Genomic DNA, 21,120 nt, shown 5'->3' on the forward strand with positions numbered 1-21,120 from the left:
ATCTTCAGAGAGTGAAAAGAAATTCCTGATAATATTTCAAGTGATTAGGATTCCCTTTTTTAAAAAAAAATAAACTACTGAGACTAAATATATATGTGTGTGTGTGTGTGTACACACACACACACACACACACATATATATAACTTTTTCATAGTGAAGGAAACCACCAACAAAACAAAACAAAACAAAACCCAATCTACTGAATGAGAGAAGATATTTGCAAATGATATATCAAATAAGCAGTTAATATCCAAAATACATAAAAACTTATACAACTCAACACCCCCCCCCAAAAAAAAACACAGTCTGATTTAAAAATGGGCAGAGCAAGATATCCTTCAACAGATGAATGGATAAAGAAGATGTGGTCCATATATACAAAGGAATATTACTCAGCCATCAGAAAGGATGAATACCCACCAATTACACTGACATGAACACAACTGGAGGGGATTATGCTAAGCAAAGTAAGTCAAGCAGGAAAGACAATTATCATATGGTTTCACTCATATATGGAAAATAAGGAATAGCGCAGAGGACCACAGGGGAAGGGAGGGAAAACTGAAGTGGGAACAATCAGAAAGGGAGACAAACCATGAAAGGTTCTGGACTCTGGGAAACAAACTGAGGGTTGCAGAAGGGAGGGGAGTGGAGGAATGGGGTAACCAGGTGATGGGTATTAAGGAAGGCACGTGATGTGATGAGCCCTGGCTGTTATACACAGCTAATGAATCACTGAACACTACATCAAAAATTAATGATGTTCTATATGTTGGCTAATTGAACTTAGTAAAAAAAAAAAAAATGGGCAGAAGACTTGAACAGATTTTTTTCAAAGAAGATAAAGAGATGACCAATAGACCCATGAAAAGATAGATAACATCACTAATCATCAGGGAAATGCAAATCAAAACCATGGTCAGATATCACCTTATACCCATCAGAATGGCTGCAATAAAAAAGGCAAGAAATAACAAGTATTGGAGAAGATGTGTAGAAAAAGAAACCATCATATGCTGTTGGTGGGAACAGACACTGTGGAACACAGTAAGGAGGTTCCTTGAAAAATTAAAAATAGAAATAACATATAACCCAATAAATCCACTTTGGGTATTTACCCTAAGAAAACAAAACACTAATCTGAAAGGTATCCGCACCCCTGTGTTTATTACAACATTACTTACAATAGCCATGGCATGGAAGACCTACATGCCCATTGATGCACAAATGGATAATGAAGGTGTAGTATCTACATACATGAAATATTATGCTGCCTTAAAAAAGGATGATATTATGCCATTTGTGATAACATGGATAGAGCTAGGCAGTATTATGCAAAGTGAAATAAGGCAGACTATGAAAGACAAATGCTGTATGGATAAACAAACAAACAAAAAGTAGAATCAGACCTATGAATACAGAGAACGAACTGATGGTTGCCAGAGAGGATGGGAAAGGACGGATGGGCAAAATGGGCTAAAGGGAGTGGGAAATATAGGCTTCCAGTTCCGGAATGAAGAAGTCACAGCAAGAGAGGCACAGTGTAGAGAACACAGTCAATGATACTGTAATAGCCTTGTATGGTGACAGTAGATACACATGTGAGCACAGAATATTGTGGAGAGATGCTGAATCACTGTGTTGTGCACCTGACTAATGTAACATTGTGTGTCAACTATACTCAAGTAAAAAAAAAAAAAAAAAAAAAAAAAAAAAAATTTAAAAAATATTCTCCTTTGGGAGCACCTGGCCCTAAAATTAGTAAATCATATGACTCTTTTTTAAAAAATATTTTATTTATTTATTTGACAGAGAGCAGAGAGCTAGGCAGAGAGAGAGAGGGGAAGCAGGCTCCCTGCTGAGCAGAGAGCCCGATGTGGGGCTCAATTCCAGGACCCGAGATCATGACCTGAGCAGAAGGCAGAGGCTTAATCCACTGAGCCACCCAGGTGCCCCAAATCATATGACTCTTGAACTCGGGGCATGAGTTTGAGCCTCACATTGTGGGTAGAGTTTACTTGGAAAAAAAAAAAAAAGATTCTCTTTTAAAAACTGTGTCATATAATAAATATTTAAAAATTCAGAATATTATAAAAAATATCTTTTATCTATTAGTTTTTGAGCATCTATCATACATTAATAGTCTGGATAAAAAATGAGGCAGTAATTTCCTCTGGGCAAAATACAGTAGCCAAGCATAAGATATATACTTTGGTGGTTGTAGGTGTTGACAAAAGCCAGTTAAAAAACATACAAAGGCCAATGCAAAAAAAAAAAAAAAAAAGATAATAATAACCACTAAGACTTCATGGGACATACTTGGAAGATCTTACTACTGTATAGTCACGTTCCATGAAAATGCCCAAGTTGAAGACATGAAGCAGTTTATAAACCAAATGAAACCTAATAAATGCTAGTGAAATCATATTTTTAATTGTTTCTTAACAGGCATTCCTTTTAGGAATGATTCACTGAGCATTGGTACAAGGAATGTACTCATTGCTTCAATAGTGCCACGAAGATGGAATAAAGCTCATTACATGTGGATTTGAAATGTTTTTGGTTTTTATACTTAGCTTTAAGTTCCTCTAAGAAATAGATCATAATGATTTCTTTTACATCTCCCCATGAAATATCGTTTAATGCTCAATAGTTCTCTGTTTCTTAAGATTTTATTCGTCAGAGTGAGAGCACAAGCAGGGGGAGCAGCAGGCAGAGGGAGAAGGAGGCTCCCACTGAGCAGGGAGCCTGATGTGGGACTTGATACCAGGAATCTGGGATCGTGACCTGAGCCAAAGGCAGACACCCAACCAACTGAGCCACCCAGGTGTCCCTAAATAAATCTTTAAAAAAAAAAAAAAAGATTACTGTTAGTTAACAAGCATAGACTCTCAAATGCTTTATAGGATGCCTGCAGAGTAAATTGCCAGGACTCTGGGATCATGACCCAACTGAAGCAGATGCTTAACCGACTGAGCCACCCAGGCATGCTGCAACAGTTCTCTTTTACTAAAGAGCTCAACAGACTTTTCCGTGTGTAGGTGGTTGGATAATTTACGCCGGCTACCATTTCTACCTTAAGGTTTACATTTCTATAATTACTGCTGAGTGGTTCAGTCACTGATTTCAGGTGTCTAACCTCCACTGAAGCCCATGGTTTCCTCTATAAGCAGTCCATCTCATGACCATCTTCCAACCCACCACAGTTTGCTATTTACTTTCTGCCTAGAAGCTGCTCCATACCTTTTACTGTTTTTAGCTCAAGCTTTCAACCCATTTTTCTCAGCAAATGTCCTTGCTTCCTGACTTTCAGAGAAAAGAGAGGGCATTAGATGCAAATTCCAACTTTCCACACTTCCAGCTTTAAAGTGGTTTTTCCATGTTTACCTTTTCTTCCCTCCTTCCCTAGCCTGAGAGAGAAATACCTCTCCTCCACCCTCCATCCCTTCTGTTCTTCCTGCCCTGTCTGTGATCTGGCCACAGCAGAGTCTTTCCTCCACTTGTCAGTCTCTCCTTCTTTGTTAGTTCTTTTCACAAGTAAAACAAAACAAGTCTCCTTTGAATCGGGGAAACATCCTTCCTAAGCTATTCCTTTTTCTTTATTCTCCATTAAATTTCTTGAATAAAGGTAATTATTCCTTATATGTGAAGTTATCTACAATTGCTTTATATTTGTTATGCCCCTTAATTAAATCATACCATAATCCTAAGTAGTATTTATTCCCCTTTCATAGATGAAGTAAGTAAAAGTAGAAAACAATTTGTATCCATGACTCAGCCAGAGTCAACCAGATAAGATGGGCTGGTGGAGTTAGGATCATGCTTTACAGTATACTGCCCTGGTTCTGAGACTGTGGTTCCTAGACCAGCTGAATCAACATCATCTGGGAACTTGTTACAAAAGCACTCTCGGGTCTACCCAGACCTACTGGATCAGGAAGTCTGTGTTTTAGTCAGCCGTCCATGTGATTCTGATGCAAACCACAGACGGGGAGCACTGCACTAGACCACACTGCCCTCAGCTCTTACCCTATTTATCTTTGCTACCCTTGACAGACTTTGTATTGTTTTCTTTTGAAGCTTTCTTTTTTACCAGCAGCTCCAAACTGTTCTAACCTGGTTCCCTTTCATTAACAATCTCTTTCACTAGCTCTCTTCCAGTACCTAGTTAACTAAAATATTGGTAGCCTTTCTTTTCTAAGATTTTATTTATTTGTCAGAGAGAGGGCAAGAGAGAGAGAGAGAGAGCGAGAGCATAAGCAGGGGGAGCGACAGGCAGAGGGAGAGGGAGAAGCAGGCTCCCCGCTGAGCAGAGAGCCCGAACCGGGACTCTGATCCTAGGACCCTGGGTCATGACCAAAGCTAAAGGCAGATGCTTAACTTACTGAGCCACCCAGGCACCCCTAAAATATTGGTAGCACTACTAATCTCTCCCACATCTTACCAACTCACCAAACTTACTGCATATTTCCTAGAATCCTGTGCTGGATCTGATCTTCATGTTGACTAAAGGTGTGGGTTCCCAGGCATTTGCCTTGAGCCAGGCATTTGTTTGTCTTTCTTTCTGATTTTATTTATTTATTCACTTGAGAGAGGTGGAGAGAGAGAGAAAGTGCGGGAGGAAAGAATCTCAAGCAGACTCTGCCCTCAGCATAGAGCTCCATCCCACAACCCTGAGATCCTGACCTGAGCTGAAATCAAGAGCTAACTGGGCCACCCAGGTGCCCTGAATTGTTCTTTCGTATTCTACATTCCTACATTTCATCGGCAAACCAAATTGCATTGATAGTTACCTCTACAGCCCTCAAACCTGTCACCTACTCTCTATTCCCAGGTATGCAACCAGAGCATTATGGGCTGGAATATGATAGTAGCCCACCCAGCCGGAGATGTTCCACATTTCAATACCCTCCTAACTGTTTCCTGTTACCTTTCTAAAAAGTAGTATAGGCATGTCATTCTTAACCAAAATTTAAAAAATTTAAAAACTCACAAAACATAAAAAGCAAATCAGAATGAAACAAACAAAAACTCCAACTCTGATGGCTTCCCACTTCTTAAAAGCTGAAGTTTAACATCCCATCCCAAGCATGGTAACATGGCATGGAGTTCAACCTACCATGTCTGTGTCTGCTCCCAGGGTTACCTTCCTAACTGCAAAGCTCTTCTTCTTCCCACCCCCATTCCAGCTCTTTGTTAAATCTTGGCAAGATGAATCAGTTTCCTTTTGCATTGCCCAGGCTAATGCTGTTTCTCGGCCTGAAATACCCATATCTAACCATACACTCTTCACTTAGTTAATCAGCATTAAAGGTGTCACAAACTCATGGGCAGGTGGAATGAATGAATGCAGTCGATCATGTCTTATAAGGTCACATGCCCCATCTCATGGGGGCAGCATCTGCTTAGGACTGGAGAATTGCTGCCAAGCAGGTACTGCCGCTAAAGAAAAGTCAGAAATTCAAGTTTTTATGTGAAATTTCTCAATTTTAAAGGTCTGCCACAAATATTAAATTATTTAAAACACTGTTCAGTGTACTGTTGTGGGTCCACCAAATAACACATCCACAGGCTGTCAGTGGGGACCTTGGTGCTGGCTCCCCTAGGTCTTAGGGATTCAGAGGTGACCAGACAGGGCCTCTGACCTGAATGGCTCACTTCTGGGGCTCATCTCAAAGGCCAGCACAGGTGGGAATAAACAGGCCCTTCACTCAGCTCTTAACATTTTGTTTGCACAGCACCTGCCACAGTGTACTCTCACTAGTAATTGTTTACTCTCTTGGATCATCACATTCTCGAGGAGCAGGCCTGTCACCTTCATCCTGGTATGGGAAGCACTAATACAGTGTGCTAGGAGCAGGCACTTGATTCTCACTATGGCTATAAAGAGATGTTTGTCTGTGTCAACGTGATGCCAAACTTCCAAGTTACTTTGTATTTTTGCCCTTCCTAAGTCCATATTATGATTTGATTAGGCATCCTGCTGGAAGAGAAGGTGTCATTAACTAAATCATCACCTTAAAATTAAATAGAAATATGCTTTGAGTCTTATTTTAGTTGTATGCTATCATCCTAATGGGTTTTTCTACACATGTTCCTGGCAAGATGGTGGTCAAAAGAGGGACTTGAGTTTAGAGATATCTTTGGTAAATTCAAGAAATTATTTTGGTCCAGGACAGACCTTTTCACTTTGGAAAATAAGGAAAATGAGTTCACTTGTTCCATTTGTTAATTTCAGGGTACAACTTTTTTCCATTTTAACAAAAGCACTAAAAAAGTCAGCTTTAATTTTTGCTCCAGTTATATAATTTCTAGTTATGCTATCCAAGCACGCTCACAAAACTAATTTAAGCTGGGCATTGCCAGACTTAGAGGATGTCAATCATTTTTCAGTGAACCAAAACACTCTCATTTCACTAAACACCAGACTTAAGAGTGGACTGCTTGAACACTGGTGTCTATTTCACTCCTCAATTGATCTAACTTCTAGATACAGCCACCGTCCAGATATGTGCACAGGTCCTCCATGGCTACCACCTGAAAAGTTTATAAACATCAATCCTGCTGAAAGAGAAATATGTTTCTGTAGTTACCTAGATATTCTCTAAATAAAGGAGGGTAAATATTTTATGTCTTCTCTATCTGTATAATCAGCAAGTTAGAAGCCCAGCTGTATTTCAGTTATTAAAGATTTAGCCACCCCATCATTTTATTCTACAACTCTGCATGGTGTTGTGTTTAAGAATTCATCTAAAAGTTGACACTTGATTCCTTGACATTGAAACTCCATGTCCTGTGTTCACTAGGATACACGTGTGCCATCAATAACCAGATTGTAAGCTTACCTGCAGACTGTTGAAAATGACAAAGAGGACCAACATCCAGAAGTGTCTGTAAGCCATGTGCAGGCCTCCCCAAAGCCATGTCACAGAAATCAGGCCAAAGAGATATAAAACCAGTGGAATTTCTAGAAATTAAAAAAAAAATTTTTTTTTGAGCTTTGGTGTACTGCATAGTCACACATACACACAGATTCATATTGGCTCTCTTCTTGTGATACTTCTTCTTGTGTATGCCGAAGTACCCATTTTGAAAGAACAACCTTGGAAATCCCATTCTTTTGCCAGAGAGGAGAAGGCACGTTGCTGAGTCTACGTTCTTTCTGTTTTGCTGGTAGGCAAGGGGGTGGGGAAGAATGAGAACTGTGCCTCTCCTAGACTACCACCTGCTGGACTGTTCAGGAAGCGCCAAGAACAACTACAGAGATGCAATCACATTTCAACCCCAGGTAAATCCCCTTAAAGAGCTCTCCACCAGGAAAAGGCAGGCAGTGGTGTGCTCCCGAAATTAGAGTAGTTTAACTCCACTTTTAAAACATTTATTTAAAGATTTTATTTATTTACTTGACAGAGAGACAAAGATAGAGAGCGAGCACAGCAGGCAGAGGGGCAGGCCCAGGGAGAGGGAGAAGCAGGCTCTTCACTGAGCAGAGAGCATGAGGCAGGACTCGAAGCCAGGACCTGGGGATCATGACCTGAGCTGAAAGCAGATGCTTAACGGACTGAGCCACCCAGATGCTCCTAACCCGACATTTTAAAACAGAAATGATACAAATACTAGTTTGTGTATCATGGCAAAGGATATATTCATCTCTCTCTCTCTCTCTCTTTTTTAACAGAAAAGACACCAAACTTTATAGCTAACATTAGAGCAAAGATGAAGTGATGGGTTTGCTATCGCCAACACTAAGTTTAGTCTATCCATTGTTTCTCATGCCATTTATTTCAGTAGTTTTCCAGGACAGATTTCTTCAGGGCCAAGGACTTCATTACCCTTGTCTTTTGTCATTGACATGTGCATTATAGAATAATAACCTTAAAAAGGGGATTTTAACATTGAAATGACAAGCTAGATAAGATTTGGTAAGTGAATCAGATCATAGCAGCTACAAAGAAGCACATTTCAAGCTGTTGAAAGACATCAGGATGGACCACACTACTGACAACTCTTAGGACAGACCTCAAGGTCCATATACACCCACCATTACCACTTACTGCCTGGAATCTACATGTACTCTGGAAATCAGAAGAATTAAATAACCCAACCTTAGCAATTTAAAGCTTTTATTATGAAACATTCTCGACCTTATAGAAGAGCCACCAGTACAGTTTGACAACACAGGTTTGTTTTCTTACTGAACCACTTAAAAGTTGCCAACTGAATCCTGCATCACTCTCTGAATACTCTATGTTTTAATATATTTTTTAAAGTAACATTTTTAAGTTTGTAATTATTATTATTAGTAGTAATCTCTACACCAAATATCAGAACCCCCAGATCAAGAGTCGGGCACTTAACTGACTGAGCCACTCAGGTGCCCCTCCTCTCTGAATACATTAATGTATATTTTCTACAAAGATGTTCTCCTACATAAACAAAATGGGACCATCAAATCAGGAAATTAATGCCGATCTGTTACTGCCATCCTCAGATCCCACTCAAGATTTGTCCATTGTTTCCATCACCTCCTTTGTAGCAGAAAGGTCTGGCTGACATGCTTCTACAATCTCCTTCAGTGCACCTGTGTGTACTTGGCTTTTAAGACTGACACTTTTGAAGACCACTGGTCGGTTTTTCCTGTAGAGTGTCCTTAAATTTGAGTTCATCTGATGTTTTCCTGTGATTCAGATTATAAAGTTTGACAGAAATCACAGAAGGGAGGCTGGCCCCTTTTTATAGCATTCTGTTGGGTAGCACAAAAATTCGATTTGTCCCATGACTTGGACGACTCATTCAGGTCACTTGATTAAGGTAGTGGCTGCATACGTCTCCACTGTGAAGTTAGTCTGTTTTCCTTTATGATTATTAAGTATTCATGTGGGATTACTTTGAAACTGGATAAATACCTTTTTCCTTTTGAATGTTTAATTTACTCATTTATGTATTTTTAAAACATGGACTCATATGTACTAATGGGTTATTTTCCATTATTTTCATGTTGATGTCCCAAATTATCCTAAATTTGACTAATGGGAGCCCTGGCAAGATGGCTTCTGAGCCTTTTGTTATGTCCTCATCATTCTATAAGTACTTCCTTGATTTCTGGTCCATTAAGATGTTTCTTTCCTTCTTTCTTTTTTTTTTTTTAAAGATTTTATTTATTTATTTATTTATTTGGCAGATCACAAGTAGGCAGAGAAGCAGGCAGAGAGAGAGGAGGAACCAGGCTCCCCGCTGAGCAGAGAGCCCGATGTGGGGCTCGATCCCAGGACCCTGGGATCATGACCTGAGCCGAAGGCAGAGGCTTTAACCCACTGAGCCACCCAGGCACCCCAATGGTCCAACAAGATGTTTCAAACTCATCTTGTACTTTCCTTGATCCAGTTCTGGTTTCTTTTTGGGGAGAATGGCATTTAGAAACCAAGACTGGGTGCTAGGTATGCTCGTAATTATTGGGGTGTTTCTGCCCCTAAACCTTCTCAGCAGACAGAGCTAGAGAATATATGGAGGTTCACATATGAATGCACACACGCATCTAGATCTTTACATCTAGATCACTGGATCTGTCTCTACATAATGAACATCAGCACCAGGTCACACCAATACATCTAATTTCAATCCAACACCACAGGGTTAATTCTAATTTCCTTCCTTTTAATTTTTGTAAATCTCTTATCTGTTGTTAAGAAATCTATTTCTCAGACACCTGGGTGGCTCAGTGGGTTAAGCCTCTGCCTTTGGCTCAGGTCATGATCTCAGGGTCCTGGGATTGAGGCCCACATCAGGCTCTCTGCTCAGTGGGGAGCCTGCTTCCCCCTCTCTCTCTGCCTGCCTCTCTGCCTACTGTGGCCTCTCTCTCTCTGTCAAATAAATAAATAAAATCTTAAAAAAAAAAAAGAAATCTATTTCTCATTATTCTTAATGAATTTACCTATTTGATCAACTGCCCTATTTGATTGTGACCAGTGTCCTGGTGCTGTCATCCCCTCCCTTGCACACATGGGTTCTGACACCTCATGCAGGGCTATACCCCCCCATAGATGTCCCCCTCACAATGAATGATTCCTGCATTCCATTCTTTAACACCTTTCTGTAGATGGTAACTGTGAGGATGGCTTTAGGATGGGATTCTTTGGGGAGGGAAGGGAAAGGAAAAGCACTAGAAGAGAAAGGAGGGAAAGGGAATGGGGTACGGGAGGTGGAATAGGGAAACTGAGCATTCTTTATTTTTTGAGGAGAAAAAGGGGTTTAAGAGGACACTATGCTGGTATCTTCCCAAAGTAGGCCCTTCATAAAGAATATAGAATTGTCTGAGTTATTGTTATAACTTCACAGAGAAAATAAGAATAATATAAGAAACAGTCTGGGACACCTGGGTGGCTCAGGCAGTTAAATGCCTTCGTCTCAGGTCATGATCCTGGGGTCCTGGGATGGAGCCCTGCGTTGGGCTCCCTGCCCTCTTCTTCTGCCTGCTGCTCCCCTTGCTTGTGCTTGCTCTCCCTCTCTCTGTCAAATAAATAAATAAAATCTTTTAAAAAAAAAAAAGACATAGTTTATACAGATGAATAATTCCTTTGTCATTAATGCCTTGCAATAGAACAGGAAAGAATATATTAAGATTTATTTAAATTTTATAAAAATTTATTTTTGTTTAATGAAATCATACAATTTGATGAAAGGCCAGAGGCTCCTTTTTACTTATGACAAGATACCCTAATATTTAGGAAACTTCCTATGCTATGCTCATTAAATTTTTTAAAGATTAGATATCAAGTCTGGCAGTTTCATTCTTTGTTCCCACTGTGTAAGTACAAAATTCTATTTATGGCTCTGTGCAGAGTACAAAAGGACATGCATATTTTGCATGAACAACTAGGAACCCGGTTTTCAAAATTTGGCCCGCATGTTCCTCTAATGTGCCTAGAGCCAAACAAGTACTGTGCGCTGTCAAAGCTCGGCGGGAGAGCCAAGAGAGCATACTGGGACCGACTAGAAACACCCATGGCCTAGGTTTCTCTGGAACTCCGCAGAAAACCGTGGTAGCTTGGCACCCCAGACCAGAAACTCTGCAAGGAAGAAAGCCAGTCATAAATAACTCAGCATACTGAACAATAGACCCCAGGCTGGTTTCCCAGCAGTACAACAATGATGAGTACACGATTTCAGATAGAAGAAACATATCCAGAGACACATGCAGATTTTGTGGGCCTGAAGTTTATAAAACTTGCAGAGGCTACTTTACAAAATAAGAATCGCCAGAGCAAAATTAGGTATCGAATCCTAGAGGGGATTTATGCAAGGGAGAGGCCCTGAAACTGAAACTTCATCAGTTTTATGGCTAATCCACCACTGAGCAGGTACCTTTATCCTCTTTGGGGCATAGAGTAACTACCACAGGAGAAGGGCTGCTCCGGAGTGGGTGGTGGTGATGAAGGGGGAGGGGCGTGTTGTTGTTTAACAGCTACCGTGATTTCCATTCGGCACAATGAAAATTAATGCTGCACTTAATGAAAATCCTATCAGTTTCCTAGAGGTCAAGTCCCATGTTGGGCATGGAGCCTACTTAAAAATAAATAAATAAATAAGAGGTGCCTGGGTGGCTCAGTAGGTTAAGCCTCTGCCTACAGCTCAGGACACAATCCCAGGGTCCTGGGATGGAGCCCCGAATCAGGCTCTCTGCTCAGCCGGGAGCCTGCTTCCCCCCTCGCTCTCTGCCTGCCTCTCTGCCTACTTGTGATCTCTGTCTGTCAAATAAATAAGTAAAATCTTTTTTTTTAAAGATTTTATTTATTTATTTGACAGACAGAGATCACAACTAGGCAGAGAGGCAGGCAGAGAGGGAGAGAGGAGGAAGCAGGCTCGCGGCTGAGCAGAGAGCCCGATGTAGGGCTCGATCCCAGGACCCTGAGATCATGACCTGAGCTGAAGGCAGAGGCTTTAACCCACTGAGCCACCCAGGCGCCCCAAGTAAAATCTTTTAATAAATAAATAAATAAATAAATAAAATGTATCCAAATGTTTCATATTTCATAATAAAGTCTTTTTAAATTTTGTCATTCACTTTTCATATTTCATGATATCCTTTTTCTTTTTCATGACTTTGTCTTTTACGGCCAAATTACCTTATGGCCTATTAATTATGCAGTGAAATCTTTGCAGTGAAAATGCTTGTTCCTGTATACACACACGATGGAATATTACTCAGCTTCAAAAAGGAATGACATTCTGACATGTGCTGCAACATGGATGAATGTTGAAAACATCTTTTTTTTTTTTTTCCTTAAAGATTTTATTTATTTATTTGACATACAGAGATCACAAGTAGGCAGAGAGAGAGAGGAGGAAGCAGGCTCCCCGTGGAACAGAGAGCCTGATGTGGGGCTCGATCCCAGGACTCTGGGATCATGACCTGAGCCGAAGTCAGACGCTTTAATCCACTGAGCCACCCAGGCGCCCCTGAAAATATTATCTTAAAATGAGCTAGACACAAAAGGACAAATACTGTATGATTCCACTTTTATGAGGTGCCTCAAGTAGGCAAATTCATCTAGACAGAAAGTAGAAGACAGGTCACCAGGGGCTAGGAGAAATGGGGAATAGGAAGTTTTGTTTATTGGGCACAGAGTTTATGTTTGAGTTGATGAAAAACTTCTCGATGGACAGATGATTGCACAACATTGTGAATGTACTTTTTGCCACTGGATTATAAACTTGAAAATGGTTAAAATGGTAAATTTTGTGTTATGTATATTTTACTACAATTTTTTTTTTTTTTTTTTAAAGGCCATGTTAAAAAAGGCAGTCTTGTGTTAAGATGAAGTTCTATGACAGGGAGAAAAAAAAATCAAATTCTCAAAGTACTTAATTTAAACACTTAAATTAGCAAGGAGTCATTAATGTAGTAGACAAAGTAGTCTGAAAGTCTTTTAGTAAAAGAAATTACTTGGGGAAAGGAAAAAAATCAGCAAGTGTATGTGTCATTTAGTACTGCTATCATTAAGAAAGTCTACTTATGGGATTTTGTAGATTCCATTGAGAATACATAAAATCTCTTTATTTTTTAGTGGAAAATATTATTTCAATGAATTTAATTGCCATTTTTAAAGAAAGTATGGTGCTATATTATTTCTTCTCTTTGTAATTGCAGCCCTGGCTTTATTGCTATGCACCAGTGACAACAATAATGGCTTTATTATGGAAATCACACCTCATTTACATGAGGCTGAAATTTATTCTGTGTTTACAATCTTCTAAAGTACTTGTTTTAATTTTACCTCACTGACCTTCTGATTCTAACAATTTGGATGTGCTACTAAAACAAACTCATCAATGTAAAACAAGGAACACAGCTGTGAAATAATGCGTAGATTTAAGATATTTATGGGGCAATTTCCAACAACAGGCATGCATTATTTTTAAATGAGAAAAAAAGGTAATTGAAAAAAAAGGTATCAAAAGGCCTTACTTCTAAATTATTGGCCTTTATTCTGAAATTAACAAATACCTGGAGGCAAAGAAGTTTCATGAATCTGACCCATTTCTCAGTGAGAACATATAAATTGTGTCTTAAGCTTCCTTAACAAGGGTTAACATTAATCCCACAATGCAGAGTCACACACTAGTGTTCTCGGCAAATAAACCTAAAGTCACAGAAGAACACAAGATGACATAGATTCCACAGAACTGCCAAATCAGCATGAGGATACTACAGGTGGAAGAGATAACAAATCTACGAACATTTATAAATACACCTGGAGAGAGGAGCCACAGGACTCAGCATAGGTTCCCTGTTCTCCAGATGGGTTTTAAGAGCTCTCATGTTTGTTGCAACAGGCTAGATTTTGTACATCTCTGCTCTCCGCTATGTACCAGGTTCTTCACTTTATTTTGCCATCCTTACTAAATTTATAATCTCCATAGTCACTTTCTTTCAAAGAGCACTTGAGGGACAACAAGGTCCAAATGTGCAACTCCATCTCTCCTGAGCTCTAGAACTCCAGACCTGGAGATCCCCAAAGCATCTCAGGCTCAGTCCATCCAAAGCTGAATTTAGTATCCTTCCTCTTAAACTCTCTTCCTTCCGAGTCCTGCTAGCCTACTAGTACCCCCACTTCCCAGAGATTGACCCCATGCCTCCTTGCCCCTCATATGCCGCACTACATGGGGGAATGTAGGGAGAAAGCATACACAGAAAGCAGTCGGCACAGAGCCCGGCACAAAGCGCATGTTCGATAAGCCTCACTACTATCATCTTCATTCTCATGACCATCACGCCTTTAGTCAAGTTCAGGAAATAGTGCATGGCTCCACACAGTGCCTTCCTGTATATTTAAAGAACCCCAAAATCACATAATAAAAAAAAGTTGAACTTTCTTTGTACCCGAATTTCTCAAACCCATTTAGCTATAGGACCCTTCTGTTTACCTGACGGAGCCTGAAGATTACTCTTGGAGGACAGTTGCTTTCAGACGGCAGACTGTAAATTCCACCACATCCAAACCATCACTGAAAGTTTCCTGAGCGGCGTATTTAAACTGGTCCTCTCAGTGTCTTCTATCCGCCCCCCTCCTCCCCCAGCTCCCTTCCTCCCTCCTTTCCTCCCTTTTCTATTCTAACCCATCCCACCCTGCTTAAAAATGCTGGCAATGAGTCTCCCCAATGCATTGTGACTCACAACTGTAAATTTCTACTCTGGAAGGTAATTTAAGTAGCCCATAGGACATCTGAGACATAAAGTGGGTACAGTAAACATCACTGATAGTGGAGGCCCACCCCCACCACTTTCTGGCATGGATATAGCCTGACCCTTACTGAGATATGAAAGAAGCAAGCCTAATTGGGAAGGATGTTTTCATTTCACCTGAGGCGAAAACTTGGATCTTCATGCAAGAGAAGAGAGCTGATCAATACTGGCCTAGAGTTTATTTTCCAGGGGTAAAAAGGAGGAATGTGAACAAATTTTCAGAGGAGTCTCAAGGTCTGCTGAGAACCTAAACGGTGGCACTCCAACAACAGCTGACTTAGGGCTTTCCTGGATACTAAAGGACAGTCCAGTGTCAGGCCTACTTCTAGTGTGATTTATTGGGAATGAAAAAAATAAAAACAGTACAAGCCTAGAATTATGGTCTCGCCTTGCAAAAGCTATATATAATTTTCAATTTGCAGACTATAATTTTGAATCTAAGGAGAATAATCAAGTTAGATGAGACATACCCACATGGACCTTGCACAAACTGTTATTAGAGTAATTCCATTTGAACCATGTACTTCAAAGTTGCTAGATAATATCCTACTGAGGGGAGTCAAATAGGTCTGTGATACTCAAGGAAAAGGTTAAATGGTTTGTTTTCTTCTTGTGAGGAAAATGTCTCGGAACTATGGGAAGAATTATCATTTGGGTTCACAGCCAACATAGTAATTTTTAACATACTTCATTATTATTTTACAAAATGACATTATGACCAAAGTTTTAAGGAGACCTTAAACAAGCATGAGGCCAGCCAGCTAACAACTGAGGACTGGCTTAACCTAGTTTTCTAACTACATTACCAGTTACTCAGCCGTTAAAGAGTTCAAAACACTCATCTCCAGGCATGCTCAGGCACCGAACAGCAATTTCCAACACACTTAGCTTTTATAATACTATGAAAATATACAATGCATCTTTCAACATGCCTACATCTATATTTTGAATCTTACTATATGGCCTCATAATTTTTGGAAATTAGGTTACTATGTATTTGGCCATGAATAGCTAGTTATGTTTTATAGATGGTTTGATAGGACATCACATGGCAGTCATTAAGATTTAACAGGCTCAAATTCAACGCTGAAGTCTTGAGTCAATTCTGACACAATGTCTCATAAAAATGAATACTAAAGATGTGTTCAAGAAAATATTTTTACAGTGTGTTAAATATGTCAGTTCTAGAGCTGTTTTCTGGTAGACCCTCAACCTGGATAAATGCCAGCTGACCTCACACTTATTTCTTTTAATTCGGTTCTCTGGCTATGAAATTGCAAAACTGGAACAGAAATTTAAATTTTTATTTTATTTTTATTTCTCTTGCCATGTCACTATTCTAAAAAGGCTACTTGAGTTAATCTTTTGGATCTTCTTTGTCAACATGATTAATTGCATTTTTTCTCCCTATAGCTGTAAGATTATCAGGGCATTGTCTGGTCTTTGAAATAATGTAATATATTTCATAAAAGCTTTGGGGATATTATTCTGTTGTTAAATAGCTATAACTGTAAACCAAGAAAACTAACACCAAACCCACATACAGAGCTGTTTTCAGGAATATACAATAATAACAGACCATAAAGTGGTATGATATCTGTGTAATACACAGGTTTATCAGTGTTCATTTAAGCAATGGTATAGTACCCACAGGTGTGGCTGGGAGTTTTATCCATATGGAAGTAAACTAATATCTTACTACTCATTCTTACCAAACAACCTTAGACCAAGCCCTTACATAGAAACAAAGAGGAACTACCGTGTTAAGAAAGAAAGGCAGTTCCCAGATTAAATACATTTATGCAGAAAGAGGCTGTCCAAAAAAACAGTAATACCTATACTGACAATATTTATATATTAGTGATCAAAGTAATTTGATCAAAGTGATTTTTACCCAATGATATACCATTAAAGCGTTTGTATATTTGTCTCTCAATGTCATATGTAGACCTTAAAATTTGTGAGATCTTAATTCTAGCTTTTTTTCTCTTTTTATCCTCTTTCACCTGGAATTCAAATTGTTAATGGTTACAGTGGTTCACAGGCGTCAGATATTAGTGGCGACTATAAGTTAGACACTATCACTCTAATTAAAACTATGTTTCCACTTCTTTTCCTAAGAGTGAGATCATTGGATAAAGAAGATGTGAGGTGTGTATATATACATGTACACATACATACACACAATGGACTACTACATAGCCATAAAAAGGATGAGATCTTGCCATTTGCAACAACACAGATGGACCTAGAGAGTAGTATGCTAAGTGAAATAAGTCAGGCTAAGAAAGACATAGGATTTAATTTATATTTAGCAGTCTAAAAAAACAAATCAATGAATAAGCATACAAACAAAAGCAGAATCAGACCTATAAATACTGAGAACTAATGGTTGCCAGAAGGGAGGGGGGTGGGAGGATGGGCAGAATGGGTGGAGGGAAGTGGGAAGTACAGACTTCCACTTATGGGATGAATAAGTTATGGGAATAAAAGGCACAGCATAAAGAATATAGTCAATGATATTGTGTAGCATTATATGGTGACAGATGGCAGCTATGTTTGTGGTGAACACAGCATAATGTATACAGATGCTGAATCACTATATTGTGCGCCTGAAACTTACGTAACATTGTGTGGAACATACTCAAATAGAAAATAAAAAAAATTAAATTTATCTTCCTCAGGGGGAAAAAAAGAATGAACTAAAATTGGAATTTTATTTAATTTTAGATACCACCACTTGGCATTAGTAGATCAGACTAATGAGCAGCCATATAATTTTTTTAGGTCACTGTGCTTACCAAGCCCTCAAAAGGAGACATTTTTTCTATTTGATTTCATCTTTTCTTTTTTTTTTTTTTACATTTTTTGATTCCATTTTTATAGGCTAGACAGATCTTGCTACATTTTTTATTTGTTTCTATCCATTTTTTTAAAACCAGGTAGAGTTTATCCTGTTACAGTGTTTGTGAAACACATTTGTAAAAAAAAAAATTATTTTTTTCCTTGTTGGTAAAGTAGCTTTACTATAACCACAGATTGAGTGTTTATTTGCAAATATTCTGACATTAGGGAAGAAACTGAGGAAAAGAGAGAAAACACCACACTTCTTAGAGATTGTATAATTAAATGAGTGTAAGGATCAAAAATTGCTCATTTCTATTACTTGTCAATTTATAACCACACCAACTTACATTATCTTTATAGAACTGTACAATAGGGCTTTAAACTGCTTTTCAACACCCTCAGTCTTTCCTACAATCCAATTTTGACTTCTTTCTGGAGGTTGATGCATCCTAATTATAAATCACATCATTTGCTTTCCTGAAGGTTACTGATAATAAATTTTATAATTTGCTTCTGTCAAATTCAATTAAAAGAAAAAGATCTGTTTTGAATATGGGCCCTTGGCAAATTACATTTTTTTAAAAAGCATGCACTGAGGTTGACTGAGTATGATTTATTCATATAAAAAAGGCAGAACTGCAGCTCTGAGCCTGGACTCCGGAGTCAGATTACTTGAAGGCCATTTACTAGCTGTGTGACCTTGGTAAGTTACTTCACTGCTCTGAGACACACATTCCTCCTCTGTAAAATGACAGTAATATTAGTACCTCCCAAATAACTTTCTCTGTATCCAGTGAGGATTTAATGGTTGAAATGCAGAACACTTAGATATTGGCTATTGCTTGTTATTCAAGAATTATGTTTTAGCAAACATCAAAAATGTATGAGATATTCTGGAAAACAGCATGGAATTTCCTCAAAAGGTTGAAAATAGAGCTACCCTATGACCCAGCAATTGCACTACTGGGTATTTACACTTAAGATACAAATGTAGTGATCTGAAGGGGCATGTGCACCCGAATGTTTATAGCAGCAATGTCCACAATAGCCAAAGTATGGAAAGGACCTAGATGTCTATCAACAGATGAATGGATAAAGAAGATGTGGTATATATACACAATGGAATACTATGCAGCCATCAAAAGAAATGAAATCTTGTCATTTGCAACGACATGGATGGAACTAGAGGGCATTATGCTGAGCGAAATAAGTCAATCAGAGAAAGATAACTATCATATGATCTCCCTGATATGAGCATTTGAGAGACAACATGGGGGGTTTGGGGGGTAGGGAAGGAAAAAATGAAATAAGGTGGGATCAGGAGGGAGACAAATCTTAAGAGACTCTTAATGTCACAAAACAAACTGAGGGTGGCCGGGGGGAGGGGGGTAGGGAGAGGGTGGTGGGGTTATGGACATTGGAGAGGGTATGTGCTATGGTGAGTGCTGTGACGTGTGTAAGCCTGATGATTCACAGTCCTGTACCCCTTAGGCTAATAATACATTATATGTTAATAAAAAATTAAAAAATAAAAAAAAATATATGAGATAAAATGTGACAGGTAAGAGGATGAATTAGATATATTCTTTCAAATACCACACACACACACACACACACACACACACACACCCTATAATAAAAGGTAGAAGATACATATTAGAAGAGAGAGACAAAGTTAAATAAAAACCCAGGGAAAGCTTCAGTTACCCACCTTTGATAGTTATCACCAAAGTCTTTGAAAGGGATAAGGAATTTTAGCTGGGACTTAAAGCTGAGCTCTCTTTGAACATGTAAATATTGAGATTAAGGTAGTGGGTATAGCTAAAAGAGGCAAAAAAGGCAAATGCATAAATTAGGGTAAATTAGTCCTTTTGATTGGAATTAAAGGTCAGTGAAGATGCTTAATGAAAAAAATGTTTGTAACACTGGGTCATGAAGGCATTATGCGGTCTACGTTCAGCAAAAACAGAGTTATTTTATAGGAAGTAAAAGCCACATAAAATTTCTGAGAAAGAGGTGTGGCCTTATCTACACCAAGCTTCATCTCCTAGGAAAGTAATAGATTGGCAGAGAGAATGCTGTTGGCAAGGGCACCGGTTAGGCAACTACCATTGTGGTCAGAAAGGGAGATAATGAGGGCCTGAGGTAAGGGAAGGGCAGATGAGAGGCCCCCACAAGGAAAAGAATGGACACAGAATATTTCAGACTTAGGATCTACAGTTACCCTCAATCAGAAAACAATGAGAAACTTTAAAAAATTATACAGGTATTAGGACTTGATCACTGAAGACTCTAATTCAGTAAGTCTGCAGGGAGACTCATTAAACCATAAGTTTTTTAAAAATGCTTATTTATTTGAAGAAGAGAGAGAGTGTGAGGTGGGGAGAGGGAGGGAGAGAGGGGCAGAGGGAGGGAATTTCCAGCAGATTCCCAGCTAGGTGTGGAGACCAACGTGGGGTTTGATCTCATGACCCTGAGATTATGACTTGAGCTTGAGATCAGGGGTTGAACACTTAACTGACTGAGCCACCCAGGCACCCCTTATTAAGCCATAATTTTGGAAAGTCTCTCTCTCTCTCTTTTTTTTTAATCGGCCTATACCCAAATTGGGGCTTGAACTCACAATCCCAAGTTCAAGAGTCATGCTCTACTGACTGAGTCAGCCAGCACCACTCTGAAAGCCTGATTTTGATGATCAGTCAGATTTGACAGCTACTGACCCAAAAGTCTATGACTGGAGTTAAAGAAATTACACTGGCTTCAGGTTAGGAATATCAGAAAAGGATTAAAAGGAAGGAAAAAAGGAAGAAGGAGAAAGAATAAGGGAGAGAGATCAGCGGAGTTTGGGCAGACAGAGGAGCAAAGCTGAAGAAAATGTTTCTATTTCTTGAGAACAAGATATTATTCTCAAGGAGAGGACAGGCAGGGAAGAAACTGGGAAGAAAAGTTGGGCTCAAGCTGACAGATTTGAAAATTACCACTATGATAACTGAAAAGGCAAAGGCAATCCCTGGAAAACATATATACCCCAGAGTTCTCAGACACAAGATTTACCAGGGGGGAAAAAAAAAAAGAGAGAGAAAGAGTGTCATAAAAACCAAAGGAGATGGCACTATTCGGTGAAGGGTAGTTATCAGTACCGATCTACGCATAAGTGTAAGGATAAGGACATTAGAGGAGAGGTCAGCAGATTTGTTGTCCAAGGTTATAGGTGATGAATGAAAGACAATAAGCAAGATACTGCTGAGGCTTAGCAGTGAACAGAAGGTGAAGAGTACAGGTAGTATTTTTCAAGAAGTTGGTCAGTTTGGCACCTGGATGGCTTAGTCAGGAAAGCGTCTGACTCTTGATTTGGCTCAAGTCGTGATCTCAGGGTCATGGGACTGAGTCCTACGTCTGCTCCACACCGGGCATCCAGGAACCTGCTCAAGATTCTCTGCCCCTTCCTAACTCTTAAAAAAAAAAAAAAAAAAAAAAAAAAAAAAAAAGAAGCTGTTTGGTACAGGAGAGAGGCAGGGAAGTAACTTGAT

The 21,120-nt window shown here is 39.2% G+C and overlaps 1 protein-coding gene across 1 annotated transcript in view; it reads right to left on the bottom strand.

Annotated features, from left to right (window-relative positions):
* ADGRV1 (adhesion G protein-coupled receptor V1) overlaps positions 1-21,120 on the bottom strand; it is a gene marked incomplete at its 5' end in the record, with an annotated part of 491,204 nt that overhangs the window by 59,307 nt on the left and 410,777 nt on the right. The window contains one exon of the mRNA XM_080804325.1: positions 6,846-6,967. Coding sequence (XP_080660451.1) covers positions 6,846-6,967 — 122 coding nt within the window. The remainder of the gene's footprint in view (positions 1-6,845; positions 6,968-21,120) is intronic.

This window comes from Martes martes, assembly GCF_963455335.1.
Source record: "Martes martes genome assembly, chromosome: 5".
In the NCBI taxonomy this organism is placed as follows: domain Eukaryota; kingdom Metazoa; phylum Chordata; class Mammalia; order Carnivora; family Mustelidae; genus Martes; species Martes martes.